At 39.7% G+C, this 27,615-nt stretch overlaps 1 protein-coding gene across 2 annotated transcripts; it reads left to right on the forward strand.

Annotated features, from left to right (window-relative positions):
* Nucleotides 1-2,273: 2,273 nt before the first annotated feature.
* naa60 (N-alpha-acetyltransferase 60, NatF catalytic subunit) lies at nt 2,274-23,835 on the forward strand. 2 transcript variants are annotated; one of them, XM_078537159.1, is made up of 7 exons: nt 2,274-2,439; nt 4,432-4,547; nt 4,956-5,085; nt 6,784-6,880; nt 12,228-12,462; nt 17,721-17,912; nt 21,921-23,835. In XM_078537159.1, the coding sequence occupies exons 2-6, from the start codon at nt 4,438-4,440 to the stop codon at nt 17,875-17,877; spliced, it is 729 nt and encodes a 242-aa protein (XP_078393285.1). In that variant the 5' UTR covers nt 2,274-2,439; nt 4,432-4,437; the 3' UTR covers nt 17,878-17,912; nt 21,921-23,835. The 2 variants fall into 2 exon arrangements, with proteins under 2 accessions (XP_078393285.1, XP_078393286.1); XM_078537160.1 differs by lacking the exon at nt 2,274-2,439 and adding an exon at nt 2,671-2,789.
* The last annotated feature ends 3,780 nt before the right edge of the window (nt 23,836-27,615 follow it).

Genomic DNA, 27,615 nt, shown 5'->3' on the forward strand with positions numbered 1-27,615 from the left:
ATTCACACACACACCAGTGCAACATTATTGTATTCACACACACACCAGTGCAACATTATTGTATTCACACACACACCAGTGCAACATTATTGTATTCACACACACACCAGTGCAACATTATTGTATTCACACACACACACCAGTGCAACATTATTGTATTCACACACACACTAGCGCAACATTATTGTATTGTATTCAGACACACAAACCAGTGCAATATTATTGTATTCACACACAGACAAACCAGTGCTACATTATTGTATTCACACACACACACCAGTGCATTAAGACAAAAGCAAAAAACTGTGGATGCTGGAAATCGAAAATAAAAACAAAAATACCTGGAAAAACTCAGCAGGTCTGGCAGCATCTGTGGAAAGGAGCACAGTTAACATTTCGAGTCCGCATGACTCTTCAACAGAACTAAGGAAAAATAGAAAAGGGGTAAAATATAAGCTGGTTTAAGGGGGGTTGGGACAAGAGAGCTGGATAGAGGGCCAGTGATAGGTGGAGATAACCAAAAGATGTCACAGACAAAAGGTCAAAGAGGTGTTGAAGGTGGTGATATTATCTAAAGGAATGTGCTAATTAAGGGTAGAAAGCAGGACAAGCAAGGTACAGATAGCCCTAGTGGGGGTGGGGTGAAGGAATCGAAAAAGGCTAAAAGGTAGAGATAAAACAATGGATGGAAATACATTTAAAAATAATGGAAATAGGTGGGAAAAGAAAAATCTATATAAATTATTGGAAAAAACAAAAAGGAGGGGGAAAAATCAGAAAGCGGGTGGGGATGGAGGAGAGAGTTCACGATCTAAAATTGTTGAACTCAATATTCAGTCCAGAAGGCTGTAAAGTGCCGAATCGGAAGATGAGGTGCTGTTCCTCCAGTTTGCGTTGAGCTTCACTGGAACAATGCAGCAAGCCAAGGACGGACATGTAGGCATGAGAACAGGGTGGAGTGTTGAAATGGCAAACGACAGGGAGGTCTGGGTCATTCTTGTGGACAGACCAAAGGTGTTCTGCAAAGCAGTCACCCAGTCTGCGTTTGGTCTCTCCCAATGTAGAGGAAACCGCATTGGGAGCAACGAATGCAGTAGACTAAGTTGGGGGAAGTGCAAGTGAAATGCTGCTTCACTTGAAATGAGTGTTTGGGCCCTTGGACGGTGAGGAGAGGGGAAGTAAAGTGGAAGGTGTTCATCTTCTGCGGTTGCATGGGAAGGTGCCGTGGGAGGGGGTTGAGGTGTAGGGGGTGATGGAGGAGTGGACCAGGGTGTCACGGAGAGAACGATCCCTACGGAATGCCGCCAGGGGGGGTGAAGGGCAGATGTGTTTGGTGGTGGCATCATGCTGGAGTTGGCGGAAATGGCGGAGGATGATCCTTTGAATGCGGAGGCTGGTGGGGTGATAAGTGAGGACAAGGGGGACCCTATCCTGTTTCTGGGAGGGAGAAGAAGGTGTGAGGGCGGATGCGTGGGAGATGGGCCGGACACTGTTGAGGGCCCTGTCAACCACCGTGGGTGGAAAACCTCGGTTAAGGAAGGAGGAGGACATGTCAGCGGAACTGTTTTTAAAAGTGGCATCATCAGAACAGATGCGACGGAGGCGAAGGAACTGAGAGAATGGGATGGAGTCCTTACAGGAAGCTGGGTGTGAGGAGCTGTAGTCGAGGTAGCTGTGGGAGTCGGTAGGCTTGTAATGGATATTGGTGGACAGTCTATCACCAGAAATTGAGACAGAGAGGTCAAGGAAGGGAAGGGAAGTGTCAGGGATAGACCATGTGAAAATGATGGTGGGTTGGAAATTGGAAGCAAAATTAATAAAAAGTGTCTGTGCATTATTGTATTCAAACACACACAAACCAGTGCCGTATTATTGCATTCAAAGACACACAAACAAACCAGTGCAATATTATTGTATTCACAGACACAAACCAGTCCTATATTATTGTATTCTCTCTCACACACACATAAACCAGTGCTACATTATTGTATTCACACAGACACAAACCAGTCCTACATTGTATTCACACAGACCAGTGCTACATTATTACATTCACACAGACACACAAACAAACCAGTGCGACATTATTGTACTCACACAGACACACAAACAAACAAACCAGTCCAATATTATTACATTCACAAACCAGTGCAATATTATTGTGTTCACACAAACCGCTGTAATACTATATTCACACACACCAGTATAACATTCTGGGACTTAAATGACTGGATGATGTCAAGTTGTTGGCACAGTGAGATCTCGCGAGAGTCGAGCTGAGCGGAAGTTGCCTGTCGAGAGGCTGTGAGGCGGTTGACTGTCTGGGAGGCGCTTGTTGACGGTGACTAGAATGACCGCACTTGCCCACCGCCTGTCCTGACTCACCTACAGTCAGCGCTACACCCGGCTTTTTTCCCGCACCTCCGTCGCGGAACCGAGGTGAGCGCCGATTGTTGTGAAGCGAAGGTGCTGCCGGCGCCTGAGGATAACGCCAGTTGGAGGCTTTGCGGGCGGCGCCAGCTGGGAGGCCGGCGGCGGGCACTGCGGCTGCGCGTCCGGGCAGGGGGTGCGGCATAGTGTGGCGATTGACGGAGGGAATAGCCAATCAGAAGTGGTCAGTCACCAACCTGTTTTGGGATTGGGTGACGTGGGCCAATCAGATTATCTGGGAGGGAACCTGGGCACGGCTGAAGTCAGAGAAAGCAACAGTTCTTGATTGAATTGTTTTGGGTTTGAAGGGTTTGGGTGCTGGTATTTCTGTGTTATCGATGCTGGGTGGATTTGGAGTGGTGATAACTAGTGTTTGCACAGTTTGTTAAATGGTTTGTGCAATAGGGAGGACATTGTGGAACAATATTTTTCACTAACACAATCCATTTCAGTTGATCAAAAAGAGAGGAGGCACCCTTCAAATGTGGGTGGGTGGGTGGAGGGTTATATTCGATTACATATCTTTGCACACCCTTGCAGATCGTGAAACATTGGGGATCAGTAAGGTAATGTGTAACGGTGTGTTTACCCAATATAAGCACTAAAATTATATTTTTGTGACAGGTACAGTATCTCATATACTTTAGAAAGCATCCTGTTGATGGTGCCTTCTAACTGATTAGAATGGAACATGTTATGTGCTTCTTGTGTGAATGGGTGAAATCGAAATGGCAATGTCACAGCCAGTATTCCCAATTCTGCAATGTAGTTTGCGCTCAATAGAACCCACTTACAGGAGTGTGGCAGATTAACTTGTGTACTTTTTTTGCTCTTCAATATGAGTGCTCTCGTCAAATACAGTCGGCCCCAGTAAAATGTATCACCTGTGTTCGATCAACTTCACAGTGAAATTGTGTGTACCTTTATCTATCACATAGTTTGCAGTTTAGACTTTGCGATCATTGACCAGCTGAAAATTTCCTCTGCAGCTCCACTATTTTCTTGTTTACGGCATCTATGAGGGGCTGGGGTGGGGTGAGGGTAAGGGCCCCTCTTGCAGTGGTATCCTCTGGCTACCTTCAGTTATCATTCCCACATAAACACTCCCTAAAACTACTAGTATTGATTGGGAACCATCTTCAGCACTGTAGGTCACAATTTGTCCAATAACATAACCACTACACTGTAATTCTTCAATGAATTAACATATATGAACATTAGAATTCACAGGGCAGCTAAGAGTCCAACCAAGTTGGTATGGGACTAGTCTCCTGTGGAGACTAGACTTGAAAAGGATGGCAGGTATCCTTCCTAAAAAGACATAATTGAACCAGTTGAGTTTTTACAATTTTCATGGTTACCAATACCAGATATTTAAAAACTGAATTCAAAATTTCAAACTGCCATGGTGGGATCCCAACTCTCATCTCTAAACTATATGTCAAAGATTCTGGATGACGAGTTTAGAAACATAACTGGTACACTATAAATCTTCTCTATCTTTATTGGGGGGAGGAGGCTGTGGACAGTATAAATTATATAGGAAATTGCCATTCATCATAAAAGAGGTTGCAGTATGTGGGATTATTAATAACATTAGCATGTTTTAAAATCTCCTCAAAATATAATTTACTATCTTCTAGGAAATAATTTTCACATTTTACGAGTTCTTTAGACTTATAGCAACTTATATTTTCTCTTTGACTCTTTCCAGAGTTAATTTAGTGATAGAGACTTTGACCTTTCTGTACCAGGAGAGCTTCCACTGACCTCAATGAGTTCTGGTAATTCAGACCGGCCTTGTGACTAATCTGGAACTGAATCAGTCAGGAAAATATTACCATCTAAATGCCACCGCATCCTGGCTAGCAGAGGCCTTCTGGTTCTTCGTTTAGCGGGACTCCATTCAATGTACCTATTTGTCTGTCTTTTAAATAAGGGTAACTTAATCTACTATACAGTAATTTCAGCATGTCATGGGCAGTTTGTTTTCCTTTTCAGCTGTGAATGACAGACATCGTATCCTCCACTGTACTTAGTGAAATACAACTTCGGTTACTCTGTCATGATGACATAGATACAGTGAAGCTTCTATGTGGTGACTGGTTCCCAATAGAGTGAGTATAACTAGCATTTAATTTTCTTTCCTTCCTATCAATTTTTCAGAGTAAGGTTTGTGGCCTTCTTTGACTAAATATTTCGTAGAATAGCAAACGTACTTCATGCAGATATTCCCTCCCCTATTAATCCTACCAAAAATGTTGATCTTTTGTTCACAGTCACTGTCTTTAACAAACAAAATTTACTTTCAAGCCTTGCTTCAGGATAAAGTCATTTTATTATGATACTGTATTGGTCTGATTAAAAATTATGAATTTAGACTGGGTGCTGGAAATATCAGCAAAATAATTGCAAATGTGAAATTAACCAACATTGGTGATGCTTTTGTGTTACAGTTACAATATAGCAAACTATTTTACAAAACTTGTAGAAAGAAGGTTGATCTTGTCTTCTGCTTTGAGCAGGTACCCAGATTCATGGTACCGGGACATCACTTCCAACAAGAAATTCTTTTCCTTGGCAGCCACATATAAAGGTGGCATTGTGGGGATGATAGTGGCCGAAATAAAAAGTCGAGCAAAAGTACATAAAGAGGTACGTCTTCACAATGCATTTTATAGACATGTGTTCCACATTCCATTTCAAATGCAAGAACTCTTAAGGAACAGTATTGGTGCTTTTTTTAAAAAACAATACCTGTTTACTGATAGAATGTGGTGCAGAATATATTTATCACAAGATCAGTTTACTGTAAATAATGCAATACATAGTCAGGCCTTGCCTGATAAAGATCCTTTCTTTAGTTTAAAAAAAGTCCTCTGGCTATTAACTCGCTTATTGCAACAACGCTAAACAAACCAGCAAATTATTTTTGTTTGACGGGAACTACAAAATTAATATATTAAATAATTATAAATAATAAGGGCCTAAGATACTTCAACCTAGTACGGCAACATACAGGCAAGATTTAATGTTCTTCATTTGCAGTAAAATTATTACTATAATATATGTTGAAAGTGAAAAAGGCTGCAGTGATTTCAAGACCTTGGAAGTGATGCATAATACAAAGCACTGTATGTCCCACTGGATCATTTGTCCTACTTTAGTCTTTTTGTTACCAAAGAAGCAAATTATCAAAGACAGCAATAGTTGATTTTTATGTGTTTTAACATGGTTACTGGAATAAAGTAAGGAGCTCCTTTGATGGCTCAGTGGGTAATTATACTTTGTTGTCTGGCACTGAACCGTATAAAGCAGGGAGCCCCAGGTTTGATAAGATGATCTCAGCCTGAGAGATAGGGGAGAAGTCAGTGGGAAGTAGAGGAAAGATCAGCAGCTTTCCCACACCTGATTTCTACTCCATAATTCCTGCTAGAAGTTCACATGTATTATTAGGCAAGGGGTGTGGTAGTGCTACAGTGGTTATACTATTGAAGTTATAATTCAGAGGCCATGACAAATGATCCAGGGATATGAGTTCGAATCCCACCAAAGCAACTGGGAAATTTAAAGTCAATTAGCTAGATAGATCTAGAATAAAAAGCTAGTATCAGTTGGAGTGACCATGAAGCTACCGAATTGTCATAAAAAATATTTTGGCTCATTAATATCCTTTGGGAAAGAAAAACTGCCATCCGTACAGAGTTTATCCTTTATGTGACTTAAGATCCGCAGCAGTTTAGTTGACTCTTAACTGCCGTCTGAAATGATGTAGCAAAGCTTTCAGGAAGGTGGTTCACCACCACCTTCACGAGGAAAATAACTTCTTGCTAGCAACGCCCGCATCCTGTGAATGAATAAAAAAAAAATGGGCAGATAGCATAGTTGTAGCAAAATAGCTTGGTGCTGCTTTCTGTTCTGATCACAAAATAAAGAAAAACAACTTCAGCAAGAGCTGAATTCAATAAGTCCTTAGCAGACCAAGTGAGAAGGTAGCTAAAGAATGATTTTTGCTTGGTTACTTACACTTGTATATTTTACTAAGAAATACGTTTCAAAATAGTAGAATGAATTAAAAAATTGTACAACTTTTTTCAAAAGCAAAACTGAACAAAATTCTTAAATGAATGCTTAGAATATGAAACAAAAGTCCTGAAATACCCAACAGGTCAGACAGCATTTGTGAAGATGGGGAATGATATGTGTATTTCCAATGCTTCCTGCTTTTGTTTCTGGGCAAAACTCTTAAAGATATTGAACAATGTGTGAGATAAATTACCAATCAGAATTAATTTGATCTTCAATAATCTACTGGAATTGGATGATGTTCTCTCTTCTTATTGTTGCCTACAGGATGGAGATATTCTGGCCTCTAGCTTTCCTATAGAGATACAAGTTGCTTACATTTTAAGTCTAGGGGTTGTAAAAGAATTCAGAAAACATGGAATAGGTAAGTGTATTAACTTGCTTCCATTTTATTTCTAGTGTAAGACCTTGTTTAAATATCCTAGGTTTATGAAGATTGAGACCACCATTTGTAATTGATGGATTTAAGACAGGATGTCAGGATTGTTGGCAGGCCGATGTCAACGTTTCTGAACATTAAAAGAAAACAATTTGAAAAATTCTGTTGGTTTTAAATGATTTTAACATTTCAATCTGACCTAAAAAATTAAGTTTATTAAGTGTAAGTGGCCATGTTATATGAACATTCTCACTCCTAAAACATCTTGTCCATTTGTCTGTAATTGCGAATAATAACTGACTTAATGTCCTATTTACAAGAATTATATTTGATTTTTAAAAAAAGCTTACAGAATTCAGTTTGATTTTGGTTTGATGTCTAGAACTGAAGTAAGTAAAAATGAAATGACTGTGATGCAACCAGTACTCCTAATTCTCTAATGCAATTTGTTTCATGCACTCGGTTTGTTGTAGAACACTCTGATAAAAGTAAAGGCAGATGAACTCTGTGTGCTTTCTTCACCCTGGAGATTAGAAACTCCGTCGTGAGTGCTCTGGTCAACCAGGGAAAATTACGGGGTGGGTTTCAGTAAAATCCTTCTGTGGTGCTTGAGCAACCTCATGGCAACATTTTACTTTGCAATTGTGAGTTTGCTGTCATTAACCTGCTGGGAATTTTCCTCTGCAGATTCGTTGCTCTTTGCCTTCTCATCCCTTTTGGGGTGGGATGAGGATGTGTGTAAAGGTTCCTCTTCACTAGGAATAAAAATAATTGACTACCTTCAGAGCTGTCACTCCCACACAAACACCCAAAATCATAAAGTGAGCATTGGTGCTAGTTAAGGGCTGCTAGTACTGATTGGGAACGAGCTTTACCGCTCACTGTAAGTGATGGCTATCATCGTAAAGCACAGCTATTGAAGAAAAAGGGGAAAATAAGCAATTTAGTATGGGGTACAATATATTGGTGTACAAAACTGCTGCATTACTATGTAATAGGATACGATTGTATTATATGATTCACTGCATGGAGCCATATGATCAGACTACTAGCTTGTCTTCTCAGTTATGGGGGAAAGGGCGGAAGACAATGTAACTTTTTTGTGATCTACTTTGTCAAATTGATATTTTAAAGCAAAGTTGAGCATTTTATATTTCTATCAAAGTTAATGGTTTTTAAAATACTTTTACAAATTAAACAATGCCTTCATATATGTTCTGAACATTTAATATGAGCTGAAGAATAATAAGGCAGCCTGATGGCACTGAAAGCTGGAGCTTATTGAATGAGAAAGTGCCAAGTAGAGGCAGCAGTGTCCCTTAGCAAGAGAAAACAAATCAGAAGAAAGACTCCTTTGACAGCCTCTTTCCAAAGAACACAGCACTACATTTCTATATGAATTGGTTAAATAATAGTAAACTCTGGGTATTGCCAGTGGCAGGAGTTTTATTTGGATACCTGTGATCAGTGAAGTACCTTGTGAATCAGTTACTAAACCAACAACAACTGCTTTTGTTTTTATATAACACCTTTAATGTAATAAATCTGCCCAAGGTGCTTCACAGGAGTGTTTTTAAAAGAGCGAAACTTGAGCCATATAAGATGATTTTAGGGCAGATGGGCAAAATCTTGATCAAGGAGGTGGGTTTTAACAAGTGTCTTAAAGGAGGAAAGATTTAAGGAGGGAATTCCAGAGCTTAGGGCCTTCAGAACTGAAGACACAACCATCAGTGGTGGTGCAATTAAAATCAGGGATACTTGGGGTCAGAATTAGACAAGTGCAGATATCTTGGAGGGTTGTTGGGCTGGAGGAGATTATAGAGATGGGGAGGGGCAAGGCCATGACACGTTTTAAACACTAGGATGATAATTTTAAAATCAAGGCATTGCTTAACCAGGAGCCAGTGTAGGTCAGTGAGCACAGGGTTGCTGAGTGAATGGGAATTGGTGCAAAGGAAATGATCAGCAGAGTTTTGTATGATCTCAGGTTTACAGAGGGTAAAATGCTGATGCTGACTAAGATTGCATTGAATAGTCAAGTCTAGGGGTATCAAAAGCATGGATGAGGGTTTCAGCAGCAGTTGTGTCATGAGGCAGGGCAGACTCTAGTGATGTTAGAGAAGTGGAAATAGGTGGTCTTAGTGAAAGTCCCGGAAAAGTGGCCAGAATCTCTTCTCCGGATCAAATATGACACCACAGTTGAGCTTAGTCTGGTTTAGTCGCAGACAGTTGCCAGGGAGAGGGATAAAGTCCGTAACCAGGGTACAGGGTTTAGTGGGGACCCAAGACAATGCCTTTGGTCTTCCCGGTGCTTTACAATACTGGTCACACTTTAAATTTATTTTGATTTGGGGCTTAAAAGTAACATGATAAATTGTGTGGAAAAAAATATATAGTTTGAGGAAGGGGATATATTTCAGAGGTTTATTTGGGAGGAGATTTTGGCATTTGACTTGGAAATACTAAAATAGCAAATAAGACCACAAAGTAAGGGGAATTTCTCCAGGTCCAGATGATTTGTGTCCCAGACTGCTGAGGGAGGCAAGGGAGGAGATCGCAGGGGCTCTCACCCAAATTTTTAATTCCTCTCTGGCCACAGGGGAGGTGCCAGAGGACTGGAGAACAGCTAATGTGGTTCTGCTATTTAAGAAGGGTTGTAGAAATAAGCCAGGGAACTACAGGCCAGTGAGTCTCACGTCAGTGGTAGGGAAACTATTGGAGAAAATTCTGAAGGAGAGAATCTATCTCCACTTGGAGAGGCAAGGTTTGATCAGGGATAGTCAGCATGGCTCTGTCAGAGAGAGGTCATGCTGAAACAAATTTGATTGAATTTTTTGAGGAGGTGACCATAATCAACGTAGATGACTATGTGGGGGGTAGGATTAGTAAGTTTGCGGATGACACAAAGATTGGCCGGGTGGTTAACAGTGAGGTTGAGTGTCTTGGGCTACAGGAAGATATGGATGGGATGGTCAAATGGGCAGATAAGTGGCAGATGGAATTTAACCCTGAAAAATGTGAGGTGATACACTTTGGAAGGAGTAATTTGACAAGGAAATATTCAATGAATGGCATGACACTAGGAAGTTCTGAGGAACAAAGGGACCTTGGCATGTGTGTCCATAGATCTCTGAAGGTGGAGGGGCATGTTAGTGGAGTGGTGAAAAAGGCATATGGGACACTTGCCTTTATCAATCGAGGCATAGATTACAAAAGTAGGGAGGTCATGTTGGAGTTGTATAGAACCTTGGTGAGGCCACAGCTGGAGTAGTGTGTGCAGTTCTGGTCGCCACATTATAGGAAGGATGTGATTGCACTGGAGGGGGTGCAGAGGAGATTCACCAGGATGTTTCCTGGGATGAAACATTTATATTATGAAGAGAGGTTGGATAGACGGGTTGTTTTCGTTGGAGCAGAGAAGACTGAGGGGGCGACCTCATCGCGGTGTACAAGATTATGAGGGGCATGGACAGGGTGGATAGGGAGCAGCTGTTCCCCTTGGTTGAAGGGTCAGTCACAAGGGGACATAAGTTCAAGGTGAGGGGCAGGAGGTTTAGGGGGGATGTGAGGAAAACTTTTTTCACCCACAGGGTGGTGATGGTCTGGAATGCACTGTCTGGCAGGGTGGTGGAGGCGGGTTGCCTCACATCCTTTAAAAAGTACCTGGATGAGCACTTGGCACATCATAACATTTAAGGCTATGGGCCAAGTGCTGGTAATTGGGGTTAGGTAGGTCGGTCCAGTGTGTCTCGCGTGTCGGCGCAGACTCGATGGGCTGAAGGGCCTCTTCTGCACTGTGAGATTCTGTGATTCTTGATTCTGAGTACATCAGGAAAAAAGTTGTTTTCTTTTTGAAGAAATGCTTTAAGTGTATGGCAGTAAATGCGAACAAAATTTTGGGTATTTAAACACATCTGTGTCCAAAGAAGTGAGCATAGCACTCTAAAAGATTTAGTGAGACAACATTTGGGTATATTTTGTACGATTGTAGTTAGGGGGGTGAGTTTCCATAAAAACATCACAATTTTTTCTAGGCTTTCCATGGCTGTTTGACACCAAGTGAGTGAGAGAAGCCCCAAAAAAATTCACTTCAATAGTGTCTACGAAAAGACATAGAGATAGTACAAATGATTCGGACAAAGACATCAAAGGTAACATCAGGTTTTGCATTAACCAATTCTGAAGAATGGTTCGATAAGCTGAACTCATTCCTATTACTTGAGTAAGAAGATTTAAAGAGAGGACATGATTCACACATTTATAATAATGAAAAGTACAATGCGAATGTATTTTGGGCAAAACCAATTTCAGTAGCTAGAGAATATGATTACAATAAGTTATTGTATAAATTTAAGAGGTAATTTCTTCAAATTTGTTATTAGCAGACATGGGAGACTAAGTGCAATAGTTGTAAGTTCTATCTGGGTATTCAGAATTCCTGTTCCATCAGAAAATTCTAAAGGTTAAGTATGAATTCAGTGGACGATATTTGGAAAGTAATCAGGCTCTGAAACAAGGCCTTAGTGCCAGAAAACACTGAATAATGTTTTCTTCTTATGTTCTTGTGTTCCTGTTGAAAATAAAATACTGTATACATGTGCACCTTGCAATGATGAATCTCCAAATTTCTCACATTGTGGGGAATCATCTGGTTTCTGTTGTGCTGCCTTAGACTGGTTGAGATTGGGGAATCACGTGATAAATTGTGTTTTATGTCATAGCAAATTGAGACTTATAACATGAGTTTTTGTTTATGATAATGAAAAATAAGCTAGACTAGGAGCCAACAACACCAGCTTGAAATGAAGAGAAGGATCCTGCAGTTTAACTAAAATCAGTATTAGGCAATATCTAAGGTTTGAGAAATAGAGGCCTCGACTTTGTATGCCTTGGGGATGAAAAAAATGTTAAGTGGGGAAGAAAACTGAAGCAAAATACAAAAGAAATGTGAATTTGAAATGTACAGTTAGTAACTATGGTAATTACAACTGTATGTTCTATATATTTCAGTTTGAATTGGTACTTTTAATGGATCTAGAGATAAATCCATAGATGCCCATGTTGAGAGATTTTAGTACCAGCTGTGTTTATATTTTCATGCATGCGTATGACAGTTTGGTGGGCCTTCATAGGAAAGAAAGGTTTGTGGAACCCAGGTATTTCTTAACAAATAGGACATCTTTTTACTTCAATTAGAGTTGATAGAGGTGTTATTTGCTACTATATGTACTCTCTTAGATTTTTCTTCTTTAAATCAGGTTTACTTCCTATGTATTAAAATGTAAAATCTTGAAGTCTGTTTTAGTGACTACTATTTCTTATTATTTTTAAGGTTCATTATTACTTGAAAGCCTGAAGGATCACATATCAACCACAGCTCAAGATCATTGCAAAGCGATCTATTTGCATGTCCTTACTACCAATAGTACTGCCATCCACTTCTATGAAAATAGGGACTTTAAACAACATCACTACCTGCCCTATTATTACTCTATACGTGGTGTTTTAAAGGATGGCTTTACGTATGTTCTTTATATCAACGGAGGACACCCTCCTTGGACAATCTTATATCCTTTAAAGAGAATTAAGATCCTTAACCCCAAAATATATTTTCGCTGCATTTAACTACAAAAATTTTTGTTGCAATTGTTTAATAATTTATAGGCTTCAAGTTTTTAAATATTATAATTCCATAGAAAAAAAACATTTGATTGATGAATAAGATTTTTAAAAATAAAATTTCAAGCATTTTAGCTTATTTTAAATCTTTTTTATCTTTAATATTTTTAACACTAAGATAATGTTTGTTACTAGCTTTCACATAAGATCTGTGATTTATTATATTTTATAATGTGTTAATCAAAACAAACTGAATTGAAGTGAGTTGTTAAGAAAATTGCTAATAGTAAGTTATTTTGTTTGGAAGAAGATTAGCCACCCACAGGTGTAGTGGATTTGTCTCTAACGCTAACTCATACAGGTAGAATTTTATTTTAGTTTGAATGATTCTTGCAGGCTTAGTTGTATAACAATGAATCCTCTGATACAAATTTGTTACACGACAACCATTGTGCAATTCTTTGTCTGAATTGTCAGGTTCATAATCAAAGTGATTGGAATTATTCTTCCTGTATTGGTGTTGGGAGAACCCTCATTTGGGGAATGAGCGCCATTGTCTTAAATATTATTCTTTAGCTTGGGCCTACCACTTGCATACATTTCGCCAGTTACACATCAGTGTTAACTTGAGTTAATAACCTTACCATTCAAGTAACACCTAATATAAAATCCACCTAAGGAATGAAATTAAGAATCAATAGAAATTGAAAGATAAAATCCTTTAATGCTTCATTGGATGTCCAATTAAACATAAAATACTGTCTGAAAACATGTAATTGGATAACAGTATAGCTTATCCAATTGTTATAGTGTTTGAATCAGTTCAGCTAGCAGAATGATCTTTCCCTTGGATAGGAAAGGAGCATTTTGCCAGAAACCAATGTACTGTTAAACATAGAGATAAAAACAAAAAACTACTGCGGATGCTGGAAATCCAAAACAAAAACAGAATTACCTGGAAAAACTCAGCAGGTCTGGCAGCATCGGTGGAGAAGAAAAGAGTTGACGTTTCGAGTCCACATGACCCTTCAACAGAACTGAGTGTAATTAGGAGAGAGGTGAAATATAAGCTGGTTTAAGGTAGGGGGCGGGGGGAGAGAAGTTGAGGGTGGGGTGGTTGTAGGGACAAGCAAGCAGTGATAGGAGCAGATAATCAAAAGATGTCACAGACAAAAGGATCAAAGAGGTGTTGAAGGTGGTGATATTATATAAGAAAAGTGCTAATTAAGAATGGATGGCAGGACACTCAAAGTACAGCTCTAGTGGGGGTGGGGTGGAAAGACTGACAAGATATTAGTTGTAGATTTAAAAATAATGGAAATAGGTGGGAAAAGAAAAATCTATATTAATTATTGAAAAAAACAAAAGGGAGGGGGAAGAAACGGGGTGGGGATGGGGGGAGGGAGTTTAAGATCTAAAGTTGTTGAATTCAATATTCAGCCCGGAAGGCTGTAAAGTGCCTAGTCGGAAGATGAGGTGCTGTTCCTCCAGTTTGCGTTGGGCTTCACTGGAACAATGCAGCAAGCCAAGGACAGACATGTGGGCAAGAGAGCAGGGTGGAGTGTTAAAATGGCAAGCGACAGGGAGGTTTGGGTCTTTCTTGCGGACAGACCGCAGGTGTTCTGCAAAGCGGTCACCCAGTTTGCGTTTGGTCTCTCCAATGTAGAGGAGATCGCATTGGGAGCAACGAATGCAGTAGACTAAGTTAGGGGAAATGCAAGTGAAATGCTGCTTCACTTGAAAGGAGTGTTTGGGCCCTTGGACGGTGAGGAGAGAGGAAGTGAAGGGGCAGGTGTTGCATCTTCTGCGTGGGCATGGGGAGGTGCCATAGGTGGGGGTTGAGGAGTAGGGGGTGATGGAGGAGTGGACCAGGGTGTCCTGGAGGGAACGATCCCTACGGAATGCCGCCGGGGGGGTGAAGGGAAGATATGTTTGGTGGTGGCATCATGCTGGAGTTGGCGGAAATGGTGGAGGATGATCCTTTGAATGCGGAGGCTGGTGGGGTGATAAATGAGGACAAGGGGGACCCTATCATGTTTCTGGGAGGGAGGAGAAGGCGTGAGGGCGGATGCGCGGGAGATGGGCCGGACACGGTTGAGGGCCCTGTCAACGACCGTGGGTGGAAAACCTCGGTTAAAGAAGAAGGAGGACATGTCAGAGGAACTATTTTTGAAGGTGGCGTCATCAAAACAGATGCGATGGAGGAGAATGGGATGGAGTCCTTACAGGAAGCGGGGTGTGAGGAGCTGTAGTCGAGGTAGCTGTGGGAGTCGGTAGGCTTGTAATGGATATTGGTGGACAGTCTATCATCAGAAATTGAGACAGAGAGGTCAAGGAAGGGAAGAGAAGTGTCAGAGATGGACCATGTGAAAATGATGGAGGGGTGGAGATTGGAGCAAAATTAATAAATTTTTCCAGGTCCCGACGAGAGCATGAAGCAGCACCGAAGTAATCATCGATGTACCGGAGAAAGAGTTGTGGGAGGGGGCCGGAGTAGGACTGGAACAAGGAATGTTCCACATACCCCATAAAGAGACAGGCATAGCTGGGGCCCATGCGGGTACCCATAGCCACACCTTTTATTTGGAGGAAGTGAGAGGAGTTAAAGGAGAAATTGTTCAGTGCTCCTATCACTGCTTGCTTGTCCCTACAACCACCCCACCCTCAACTTCTCTCCCCCCGCCCCCCACCTTAAACCAGCTTATATTTCACCCCTCTCCTAACTACACTCAGTTCTGTTGAAGGGTCATGTGGACTCGAAACGTCAACTCTTTCCTTCTCCACCGATGCTGCCAGACCTGCTGAGTTTTTCCAGGTAATTCTGTTTTTGTACTGTTAAACATTCCAGTCTCAAATCTTTCTCTTTCCTTATGAAAAACATGGCTAGTTATTTTAACCTGTTTACTTTGATCAGTGTAGATGTAGACGTATTTTTAGAATGTGAAATTCAGTTGTTAATTAAATTTGTCAGCAGGACAAAAGTTTGGTAAATGATTATTTAATCAAGATGCCATTTTTGGAAGAAATTGCAATTTCATTTTCAGGACAGTTTATTTATTTGCAGTAAGAGTTACTTGATAACCTGAGGCTGAAACAAACCTTAACTTGAGATGATTGCCACCAAGAAAGTTGACCAGAAATGAACAACTCCAAAGGCAGATACATTAATGGGCTGTATTGATATCATTAGTTGGGAGAGGAAAATAATTTGGAGTTTACCTTAAAAAAATTGGAGATAAATGGTTGAGAACCTGCCAAAATTCTTTCCAGATCTATCAGGAATGCAGTAATAACTAGCATGAACCTGAAAATAGCTGTGATTGAATATTCAGCTGCGAAAATTTGGAAGCTTACGAGGCCAACAGGCGAAATCCAGAGAGATTATTTTACATTTGGAGAAATTTCTTTAGTTGAATAAGTTAAAGTGTCAGTGATTAGTTTCAAAAGCCCCCAGATCTAAGATTTTTTTCATTCCAAGACCTTAACATTTAATCCAATAAGGGATTAAACCGGATGAAGAGTCTTGTTCCCTGCTTTGGGAAAAAAGTTGTTTCTTTAGAGAAGATGAACAGAAATTCTGAATAACAAACTGATCGCCAAGCCACAGCAGTGTCAATGAACTAGAGTTTCTTAGTTTTGATGCTACTTCCGTATATTTGTGGGAATGGGTTAGGGAATATCAAGAAGATTTTCTTTGTGTATTAAGCAAAAGGCACCTCAAGTAGAGTTGGGAAACTTTGTTTTCCTTCAGTTGCCTCTCGTAAGCATCTTTGCTTTAAAGCTTCTGAGGATAGTCTGGGTGAGAACAGAGTGGAACTTCACTCACTTCGATAATCTTGAGGTATGCTGTGTTCAACATGAAAACAGCTATTTCCCAAACTTTTTTAAAGCGTGCGGTTCTTAAAAATAAAAACAAAGTCTTTAAGCAACTTGTCACATTCAGGATTTATGACTTGGCATGGAGGAACCTTGGCATAGAATATATTGAACTAAACTTGGCTGTCATTGAGTTAATTCATAAGACAGAAGGGCTAGGTGATGTACATTCAGATCAGAACCAAAATGCTGGTGGCAGAGGATTACATTCCTATTGACACTGGAATTAAGCTTTCACAAATAGAAGCCTGCAAGGGCAGTCCAGTTTTGTAAAAGAAAGCTGAGAATCTTTGATAGGGTGAAAATATTAAAAGTTAAGACTAAATCATACCTATTGATATGAGGAAGCATGGTATATTCTTTGTATCATTACACAAAGATAAGTTGTACTGATTGAACTAAGTAAATATGATTATAACTGTTGCTCTGTATGTTCACTTGGTGTGAAATGAAGCAATTTAACAACTCATATCAAGCTCTTCACATTTGGCCTGCCCCCACCAAAGAACTTGGAGAAGTACATGTGTTAAAAATATAAGATCGATTCAGGTCAAATAGGGGTATCATTACAACACCAGCTTACGTTTTTGTAAAAAGCAAACAATATGTAGGGGTGTGTGATCACATTTAAAAAAAAATTCTCTGACTAAGTTGTAGCATATAGAAAACTAATTCTACAAGAAGATGAGTAACGAGGGGTCCTTGGAGTAGCACTTTTGGAGTCAAAACTAAGATTATTGAAGTTGTTATTGGCAAAGTTTGAATGGAGAAGCAAGAAAAGGAGAGCAAAACTAGAAAGTATGGACATTACATATATGCCTGATATGATCCATAGAAATAAGATATAATGATCCAGCATGAAGAAGGCATGTAGTAAGAGAGACATTATTGATAGTTATTAAAAAAAAGTTTTAGTAGCAGAAGTGATTTGAAGTCTTGTCAAGGAACCAGTTGATGTTGTTTTTCCACCTGACTGTTACAATGAGCATCTGGAACTGGGTTATCTACATATCTTCTGCCTTGGATCTCAGTTATGGCTTAGGAAGATTTTGAATGAAACCACAAATTTTCCCCACTGAAGGGATGGTAATATATGTTTGTCTCTTCCTTCCCCCTCTCTTATCCCAATTGCTTTTATTCCAATACATTATTTTGATGCTTCATTGCAGTTTTGAAGATGGACACACCACTTGAATTACTGTTAAAAAACGAAACATCATTTAGCAGTTTCAAACATTCTTGCTCGTTCAGTTTTCCACTACTGTATTAAGAATTTAGTCTAAACCCATATTGTGCAAAAATTATGTTATAGTCCTTGACATACCTTCACTGACTATATTCAACACATTGGTTCAACTCTGGTGAATCTGAGGCCTTGCTCCATTCCCCAGCGAATATACCGTCAGGCACAGAACCTTATCCGCAGTTTTTTACCCTGGCCTGGTATCTCAGCAAAAGGTGGCATAGAGTACAGCAGGGCAATGTGATCTCATGTTTTTTTTTAAGCAAACAATTTGAAAAGGTGAGCTGTTTAAAATTTTCTCTTTTCTGTTACAACTTTGAAATTCAACCTTATTGAATAGTTTTGCTAAATTAGTTAATGACTTCGGTGCTACGTTTCAGGCAAAATCTTTTGAAAATGTAGTTGTGTGTGCTCTTAATTGCTGATTGCTTTTGCATCACATTGATGTGGCTCTATTTGCCCTCATTTGGGATTTTCTGGTTCTGAAAATTGGTGAAATTGCATAATGCTATGTGCTCAATTTTTCATTTGGTCTAGTGATTTACACTGTCTCCTTGGCTTCATTATTATTTAATTGGCCCGGCTTTTGTGGTGGTAATGATGGTGAAACTGTCATGTTTGCCCTTCATTACTCTTCCGAAACTGACAACAAGTTCAGGAGTCTGCACATGCGCAGTTAAACGCAGAAATCAAGAGGTTGCTGTCAGTGATTCTACAGTTCCCCTTAAGGTGCACTGCGGAAGCCCCCCCCCAAACTGTAACCAAGTGGAAACCACTGAACTGATGAGAATTTGTCTCTACGCTATTAGTCTAGCTGAAAGGACCCTTGAAAAAGTTGCATCTTGTTGAATGAGGTGTAACTGGGTTTTTAACGGCATACTAAACTCACTGTCTCTAAAAACTAATTTTATATTTGTAGAATGTCAAATTTCTCCTGTTTGCTAAATTCACATTTTAATTTTTTAAAACACTTTTTTTAATGATATTTCAGCTTCTACCTTCATGTGTATGTCCTAATCATTTATTTTGACCTCTGTAAAATTTTAATTCAAAGTAAAAAATCAATATATTTTACTTTCTGATTTGCTGTCTGAGAGAAGACATAAATTTAATTGGCTGCTTACCTTGCTTGTTGTAATCACTGTTGCTGGATGCCTGGAGATCCCCTTGACTCAGCACCAGATTCAAACTGACTTTGGGGAAAGGAAATCCATGCCATGGAGATTGCTAGATCTTTGCAAGCGGTTTTCTTTGCGGCTGGCAGTAAGTGCCGTCGCTTCACAGCTGTTCCTTTCTGTCTTAATTGTTAGGTGACTTTTGACCTATGATGTTTAATTGAAAACAAATTTGAGTATTGCTGAGAAAACATACATGTTGAAGCTTTTCGTCTCGCACTCATCAGGACGATTTGTAAGAATACCAAATGTAAAGGGGACAACAATTTATACTGCATGAGAAGAGAGTGCTGATTGGTTGGCAAGTGGGCTCTGATTGGTAGAGGCGTTTCCATGGAGAATGCACCAAATAACTGATGACTGACAGTTTACTGTTAAGCTTGGTTTAAATTCAAACCGGGCAGGTTGACTCTGATTGGTCAAGACGTTGCCCTAGGGAATGAACAGAGAATGGCTGTCGCCTATTTTGTTTAATTGAAAAAGGTGCAATGTGTGTACATGTTCTTTCTGTCTGCAAAGGACAGGGCCCTGCGTATTAATATATGTGGCTTCTAACATGTGTAATTGAGCTGCACTGCGAGCCCAACTGATGATCTTAAATTGGTTGTCAGCTGTGAAAACAAATTGTTTTGTAAGTTTGGTACATTTATTTGTAAGGCCTTGAAAAATACAAATTGCATTCCTGTCTAAGAAGTGGTTATAGCATGATCTTTTTGCTCATTGGATTTTTTGAGAATATATTTATACCTGTAAAAAAAAAGTAAAGTGTTAAGATGTTTTGACTTCCAAACTGGGAGCCCCGAGTATGAATCCAAGGCTGATTGCTGTTATAGTCTGATTATTTTGGACAATCAAGTTGCACTTGACCAAATCACATGGGAGACAGAAGTCATTAAAGCCTGTACCTCCCTGTGATTCAGTTCCTTTGCTGTTTCTGACTTTGGTTGATACTTGTTTGCTCTTTATGCTATCAATTCAAGAATGTACAAAACCATAAATCTGTTCAAGCAATGCTATTAGCGCCAGCAGGAAGAATGATACAAATGACTGATACAACTTTGCTGTTTTTGACTTTGGATAGTGGCTGTTTACTCTTTGTGATATCAGTTCTTTATTTCATTGTCGGGATTACTTTCCTGTAGTTTATCCACAATAGTCATTTGTATCCTGCTTTCTTTCTGCTGGCATTAATAACATTGCCTGAACAGATTTATGGTTTTATACATCAAAATCCTGATGCATAATTTTGAATATAATTAGATCATGTGTGAATAATTTTTCTTAATAGAGTTGGGAATGATGATTGTTATATACATAATGGTTGAACCTTGGACTACCTACAGTTGCAAAACTCAATGGTATTTGCACAGTTTTACCTTAAAGTTTCAAAGTCCTAACATAGATTGAGTTTAATTTTTTATGAGAAGTTGATGTTTGTCATCTGGAAGAATTTTGGGAAATTATTAAGGAATAGCCATAGACTGAATCTTATGTAGGAGCAGGGCTCTCTTTAATTGAGATTGCGAAAATTAAGCATTTACTAATAACATTTATGTTCTTGTGAGAATACAAATTTGACTGCCGTTAAATCTGGAGAGTTAGAATTAAGTAATTTCATTATGTAGGGACACAAATGTGTAGTACAATTAAACTGGTTTGATTATACAATGGAAATATTTTTCCTAGCTTTCTGCACCAAATTTCTCCCCTCTATTGCACAGTGGACAGCTCACATCATTCAGTAGCTAATCTAAGTGGCCAATATCAATGTGAGAGCTTTGATAATGACAATTGACAGACTGTTTGACTGCCATGGGCATTATTACCAAGTCCGCAGTTGATGTCTGCAAACATATTTCTAGTTGAAATTGCTGAATATCTTTCCTATAATTGTGGAACGATACAGTAGAGAAGGAAGTCAGTTGGCCTATTGTGTCTGAGCTAGCTCTTTGATGGAGCTATCTAATTAATCCCACTTAACTGCTCTTTCCTGTTTCGCTATAAATCTTCTCGCTTGGAGTAATATCCAATTATCTCTTGAATATTACTATTGAATCTGCTTCTAGCACTTCTTCAAGAAGAGTATTCCAGATGACCACAACTTTGCCACGTAATAAAATGTTTCCTGATGTCACGCCTGGCTCTTTTGCCATTCGCATTAAACCTTTGTCCTCTGATTACTAAGCACACGGCCACTGAAAACAGTTTATCCTTATTCATTCTGTCAAATTCATCCATAATTTTAAACACCTCTAGCAAATCTCCTCTTAACCTCGTTCTCTAAGGAAAGCAAGCCAAGCATCTCCAGTCTCATAGAATCAAGACAGCACAAAAGGTGGGCTATTCAGCCCACAGTGTCCATGCTGGCTAACTGTAGAGCAATCCAATCAGTCCCATTCGCCAGCTTTATCCCTGTAGCTCTATAGGTTTAGGTCCGTCAAGTGCCATCCAATTTCCTTTTGAAATCATTCATTGTCTCCGCCTCTACCACCCTCGTAAACAGTGAGTTCCAGGTCATTACCACTCGCTGCTTAAAAAAGTTCTATCCCACATTCCCATCATCTCTTGCTCAAAAAGTTATATCTATGTCTTGACATAAATAAAGTCCCTCATGGCAGGTAATATTCTAGTAAATTACCTCTGTACCACCTTCAAGGTCTTGACATCCTTTCCTAAGCATAGTGCCCAGAATTAAAAGAGAAGAGATCCTGGCTAGTTTCCACTTTCCTAATTCATGGTAGATGAGGACAATATAGCATCCCTAATATGTCCACATAGCTTCTTCAAGATAGGCATTTCTTGAAGAGAAGTGGCAGTCAATTAAACACAGAGATAAAAACAAAAAACTGCGGATGCTGGAAATCCAAAACAAAAACAGAAATACCTGGAAAAACTCAGCAGGTCAACAGAAGGGTCATGAGGACTTGAAACGTCAACTTTGCTCTTCTCCGCCGATGCTGCCAGACCTGCTGAGTTTTTGTTTTTGTTTTGTCCACATAGCTGAATGATTTAGAACCAATGGGAAATTATTGAAAGTACTATTGTAAAGATTCACTTTTATGTTTTCGTATAATTTTGTAAATTCACTGGGAATTATATTTTTTCCTTTCAGCTACAAAACGGACAGTCTGCACTGATTATATTTGTATTTCTTCTGAACATCAATATGCCAAGCAGGGAGGAGGGGATGCTATATTTTAAAACGCTTGGAGGCAGTCCCTCACTGATGCAATTCGAATTCTATACAGAATGTATTATAATACAGTGTTACCTATCTGTTAATGGAGCAAGTGCACTGTGTCAAGATTCATCTGTTCCATTAATGTCTTTTGATTACTTTTGATTACACCTGGTAATTTGCTGCTATCTAGAAAACCACTGTATGTCTTATTTGTAATTATATGTGGATTCTAAATGTAGATTTTCATAATTTCTTTTGACTTTGTTTGAATATTTCAGTTGTATTATGCACCTTGAGTGTATGGCAAAGATTCTGTATTTGGATTTTACTGTATTCAGGTTTTAAAGTTGTTGGACTGGTTTCTGCACAGTCACTAATTTGTAGCCTTTGCCCATTCTTGTTCACTTCATTAAGTTGGATTTTGTAACTATGGGAAACAAAATCTATTTTTGTGATTGATCAATGTTTTGGTTTTAAAAATGCCTGCTTTTAGTTGCAAAATATATTAGTAAAGTGTTCATATATGCATGTTCTTTACTGAGCTGAATTGATTGTACTTGTTCACCTTGTGTATACCTGGGGGTAAAATATGCAGACAGTTCAACTATCTTTTAAGCCACACGAATGACCCCACCTGGTGGGAAAACCACGAGGTGATCAGTGATTCAAAAAAGGGAGAAAAAAAAGTCCAAGATAGATGATTTTGCCATTTGCAACAACTGCTTGTCCTGCTCTTCAGCATTTCGTTGTGTCACATGACATTTTCTGTTCTGGAATTACAAACTAGCTTTCAGGATTGGGAACAGACGATTTTAGAAATTCACAAAATGTTCTATTTAAATCTGTCTTGAACTGTTTCAGAAAAACAAGCTTGAGTTTAGATCTAATTTTACTTCTTAAAAGTGAATTTTTTTTTTCTTGCTTTGCAGTGCATAAATTATGACATCAGACACTGTGTGGTCACTCACTCCATATGCCAGACTGTAATAATCAAATGTGTAAATATTACTATGTTTTTATCTTTTTTTTCTATATGCCTGATAATTACTGTAATGGTGTAATGTGAATGGTGTTGCAGGTCACAGATGGGAATACAGATCATTATGAACTGATAGAACTACTGTGAAAAGTGTTCCTATGTGAAGTGTCAATCTACATGAATTTCAGATTTTTTTAAGCTTCAGTGATCTAGCTGTTTAGACATTTTTAACTTCATTCCATCATTCTGTTTCACAATTTAGAAAATGCCTACACTGTTTCACAGGTTTTTAAAATAATTTTGGCACCAACGACAATCAGTGTAAGACTTTTAAACAGTAATTGCACTTTAGATGTATAGTAAATGTTAATATATTTATGTAGTGGCACCCCTGTTATCTGGGCAGCACTCTTTGTCTTAATACATTTAGACTTCTGATCTGTTGTTGAGAACCAGTATTCATTGTTTATGAAATATGACACCAGGCTGTGTAAGAAATGGAAGCATAGAACCATAGTTTGAAATGAAGATAAATATGTTCAGAATTTCAGTTAAATATATTAACACTATATTAAAAATTCCAATTAATGTAGCATCAGTTGTATTTTGCTTTTTTGTATTTCCGTTATTTGTGTCTTTCTCATTTGTTGAACCACCGGTTGATTTCTGGACTCCTGTGTTGATTCAATTTATGTGGCTGTTGCATAAAATGTTTTTAAAAAGAATTATTATGTTTTGTAAAGCAAGAAACAAAACATCTGGATTCTTGTGTGAATTTATTTCTTAAAACAATTAGGATACATAAATTTACTGGTCACAGCACTGTAAGAAATCTTGCTCAATCTATTAAAAATTACGTCAAAATCATCATTTGTTTCTTTTGTTTTGATTAGATTGTGAAGGCTTTGCTTTAATGATTAATGTAGGGGACATGCTCACCAGAACTCAGTACTACCAGAAATAGAAACATTCTCTACACTTTCCCGATCGAATCCCTTCATAATTTTAAACACCTTTATTCAGTCACTCCTCAGCCTTCCATTTTGTACAGGAACGAGCCCCAGCCTGTTCAATATTTCCTGATAGATATAACCCAACCCCGCCACCAAAATGTACTAGGGCAGAAACATCCAGTGAGTTACAAACATGTCCTCTTATATTTTTGTGGGAACCTTTGCTAAAGACAAGGTTGGAAGAGTGATTGTAAAATGTAGCAAACATGTCTAGAAATCTATGCTTCACTACATTGAGGGCCTCCCAGGATATTTACAGACTTGTTGCAGATTATTAATAAAAGATGGAGTGGAACTCTCCCAGCAAATGTGATCAGTCAATCTTTAGTTCTGTTAGTAGTGGCTCTCTCTAATTGTCAGTGGTAACACAGAGTCTCTTTTTGCCTTTGTTAGCTCTCTTAATCAGTCTTCGTTAATCAAATAAAACTTATGTCTTCAGTTGGAATTAGCGGATACAAAAAGGTGCCTTTATAGGTGAGACAGAGAGAAATTATTATTATTGGTTATCCCTCGCTAGCCTATGTTTAGGGGACTTTTTCCAGTCCCCTCACCAATAAACGGTGAGCAGAGCAGATCCTAAAGAGGGCTGCTCAGTCACAACTGCTGAAAGGCACCCCTGCCTCATCCAAGTGCTAGACAGTCATTTTGTAACTGCCACATCTGAGCCAGATCATGACTAGAAGCTTCCAGACAACACAATCCTGCTCCTGTCCCCATTTATTAGTCACCAAAGGGCTTGGGCGGGAGATGTGCTCAGAAAGAAAGACACCTGTACCTGATATCTTTTAGCGTGGAGAAACCATTGCACACCAGCTTCCACATGCGTCTTGACAGAATGAAACCTTGATTCAATGGCAAGGAAACCAAGATGATTGGAAGTTTAGTTCTGCTGCAGCCTTTGTCTACTAGAACAGCTGTTGAATTATTCCAGATGGCACATCTTCCTCCTCCTGTTCTGCCGTTGAGGACTTGTTTGCCAGAGCCCCATCTGCTACATATTTCTAGAGCTCCTAACAGGCCTTCACAGTAACTGAAGAGGCCCAGGACAAAAGGAGTCCCACTAAATTTCACCCTGTTATGATCAGCCCTTATTATTCATTGCCCAGGTTCTGTGGTGAGGACAAGGGCTGGACTTCAGCAATACTAGTTGTGAGTTATGCTAGTTGTAAGCAGAGCTGTGTGTCATTTAACTGCAAGTAGTCTGAGATTGAGAAAGGTGAAAGAAAAACTAGTTGGCTGGTATCATCACACCTATTGCTAAGCCAATAACATTAGCGCTGACTCGGCCACATTCATCGGATGAATGTGGCTGTATACCCAAAGACCGACCGTATGGTGAATTGGTCACTGGGTCACGACATAGCTGAAGAGATAGTGGAGGCGTTAGTGATGATCTTTCAGGAATCACTGGAGCCAGGGAGGGTCCCAGAGGACTGGAAAATCGCTAATATAACCCCCCTGTTTAAGAAGGGAATGAGGCAAAAGACGGGAAATTACAGACCGATTAGTCTGACCTCGGTCGTTGGTAAGATTTTAGAGTCCATTATTAAGGATGAGATTTCAGAATACTTGGAAGTGCATGGTAAAATAGGGCAAAGTCAGCATGGTTTCATCAAGGGGAGGTCATGCCTGACAAATCTGTTAGAATTCTTTGAGGAGGTAATGAGCAGGTTAGACAAAGGAGAGCCAATGGATGTTATCTACTTGGACTTCCAGAAGGCCTTTGACAAGGTGCCGCGCAGGAGGCTGCTCAGTAAGATAAGAGCCCATGGTGTTAGAGGCAAGGTACTAGCATGGATAGAAGATTGGCTGTCTGGCAGGCGGCAGAGAGTGGGGATAAGGGGGTCCTTCTCAGGATGGCGGCCGGTGACTAGTGGAGTTCCGCAGAGGTCAGTGTTGGGACCACAACTTTTCACTTTATACATTAATGATCTAGATGAAGGAACTGAGGGCATCCTGGCTAAGTTTGCAGATGATACAAAGGTAGGTGGAGGGACAGGTAGTATTGAGGAGGTGGGGAGGCTGCAGAAGGATTTGGACAGGTTAGGAGAATGGGCAAAGAAGTGGCAGATGGAATACAATGTGGGGCAATGTGAGGTCATGCACTTTGGTAGGAAGAATAGAGGCATAGACTATTTTCTAAATGGGGAGAGAATTCAGAAATCTGGAGTCCAAAGGGACTTGGGAGTCCTAGTCCAGGATTCTCTTAAGGTTAACTTGCAGGTTGAGTCGGTAGTTAAGAAGGCAAATGCAAAGTTGGCATTTATTTCGAGAGGACTAGAATATAAGAGCAGGGATGTGCTGCTGAGGCTTTATAAGGCTCTGGTCAGACCACATTTAGAATATTGTGAGCAATTTTGGGCCCTGTATCTCAGAAAGGATGTTCTGGCCCTGGAGTGGGTCCAGAGGAGGTTCATGAGAACGATCCCAGGAATGAAAGGCTTAACATATGAGAAACGTTTGAGGACTCTGGGTCTATACTCGATGGAGTTTAGAAGGAAGAGGGGGGATCTGATTGAAACTTACAGAATACTGAAAGGCCTGGATAGAGTGGACGTGGGGAAGATGTTTCCATTAGTAGGAGAGACCAGGACCCGAGGGCACAGCCTCAGAGTAAAGGGAAGACCTTTTAGAACAGAGATGATGAGAAACTTCTTTAGCCAGAGAGTGGTGAATCTATGGAATTCATTGCCACAGAAGGCTGTGGAGGCCAGGTCATTGAGTGTATTTAAGACCGAGATAGGTTCTTGATTGGTAAGGGGATCAAAGGTTACGGGGAGAAGGCGGGAGAATGGGGTTGAGAAACTTATCAGCCATGAGGGAATGGCGGAGCAGACTCGATGGGCTGAATGGCCTAATGTCTGCTCCTATGTCTTATGGTCTTATGATCTTGGGGATCCATTCCTCTGCTACAAGGACACCTGCAAGCAAGGTATGAAGATGGCTTACATTGACAACTGGGAGACGGTCTCTGTCCTCTGGAGATTGACTGTTTGGAAAGGCATTGGAAGAGTTGAACACAAACAAAAAGATCAGCTGGCCCAGAGAAAACAGAGGCCAGTGAATCATGCACCTTCTTGGCCCACTGTCTTCCTCAGCAGCAAATGCAGCAGAGACTTTTATGTCAGAGTGGGACTCCTGGCAATGCTTAACACGGACTTGACCACCATGATGAAAACCTTATGAGACCGAAGGTTACCATAGGAAAGAGGGATTTAGCCAGCACCAAGTTCAACAGATAATTCCACCACAAGGGATTCACTGACTCAACACTTCTGTAGCTAATGATGTGTCTCAGAGGAGGAAGAAGAATGACTCAGCTACATCGCTTAAGGACAAGATCATATAAAAGCTCTGCAACATCACTAATTATGCAACATAGACCTTGAACTATTTGATAGACTGACTAAATAATGTTGATGTTAAGTAGAGGTTAGCTCTAAAATTATTTAACCAGTTGTAATAATCTCAGACTCCGCTACTATAATTAATATTTAGCATCATTTGATGGTGATTTACAGTGGTACACTGAATTGCTTGTGTAACCATGTAACCTATTATGTTAACTAACACTGTTCATTTACATTGTCATCATTGACAATCAACCTGCTAGGTGAACCTGACTACATCTACT

Source organism: Cetorhinus maximus, unplaced genomic scaffold, assembly GCF_964194155.1.
Source record: "Cetorhinus maximus unplaced genomic scaffold, sCetMax3.hap1.1 HAP1_SCAFFOLD_1993, whole genome shotgun sequence".
Lineage (NCBI taxonomy): Eukaryota > Metazoa > Chordata > Chondrichthyes > Lamniformes > Cetorhinidae > Cetorhinus > Cetorhinus maximus.

Bases quoted from the DNA above. Each gene is read 5' to 3' on its own strand.
- naa60 (XM_078537159.1), top strand. From the start codon at position 4,438: ATGACAGACATCGTATCCTCCACTGTACTTAGTGAAATACAACTTCGG. The intron at 4,548-4,955 runs GTGAGTATAACT...TGCTTTGAGCAG, and splicing joins GGTGACTGGTTCCCAATAGA to GTACCCAGATTCATGGTACC. The intron at 6,881-12,227 runs GTAAGTGTATTA...ATTATTTTTAAG, and splicing joins ATTCAGAAAACATGGAATAG to GTTCATTATTACTTGAAAGC.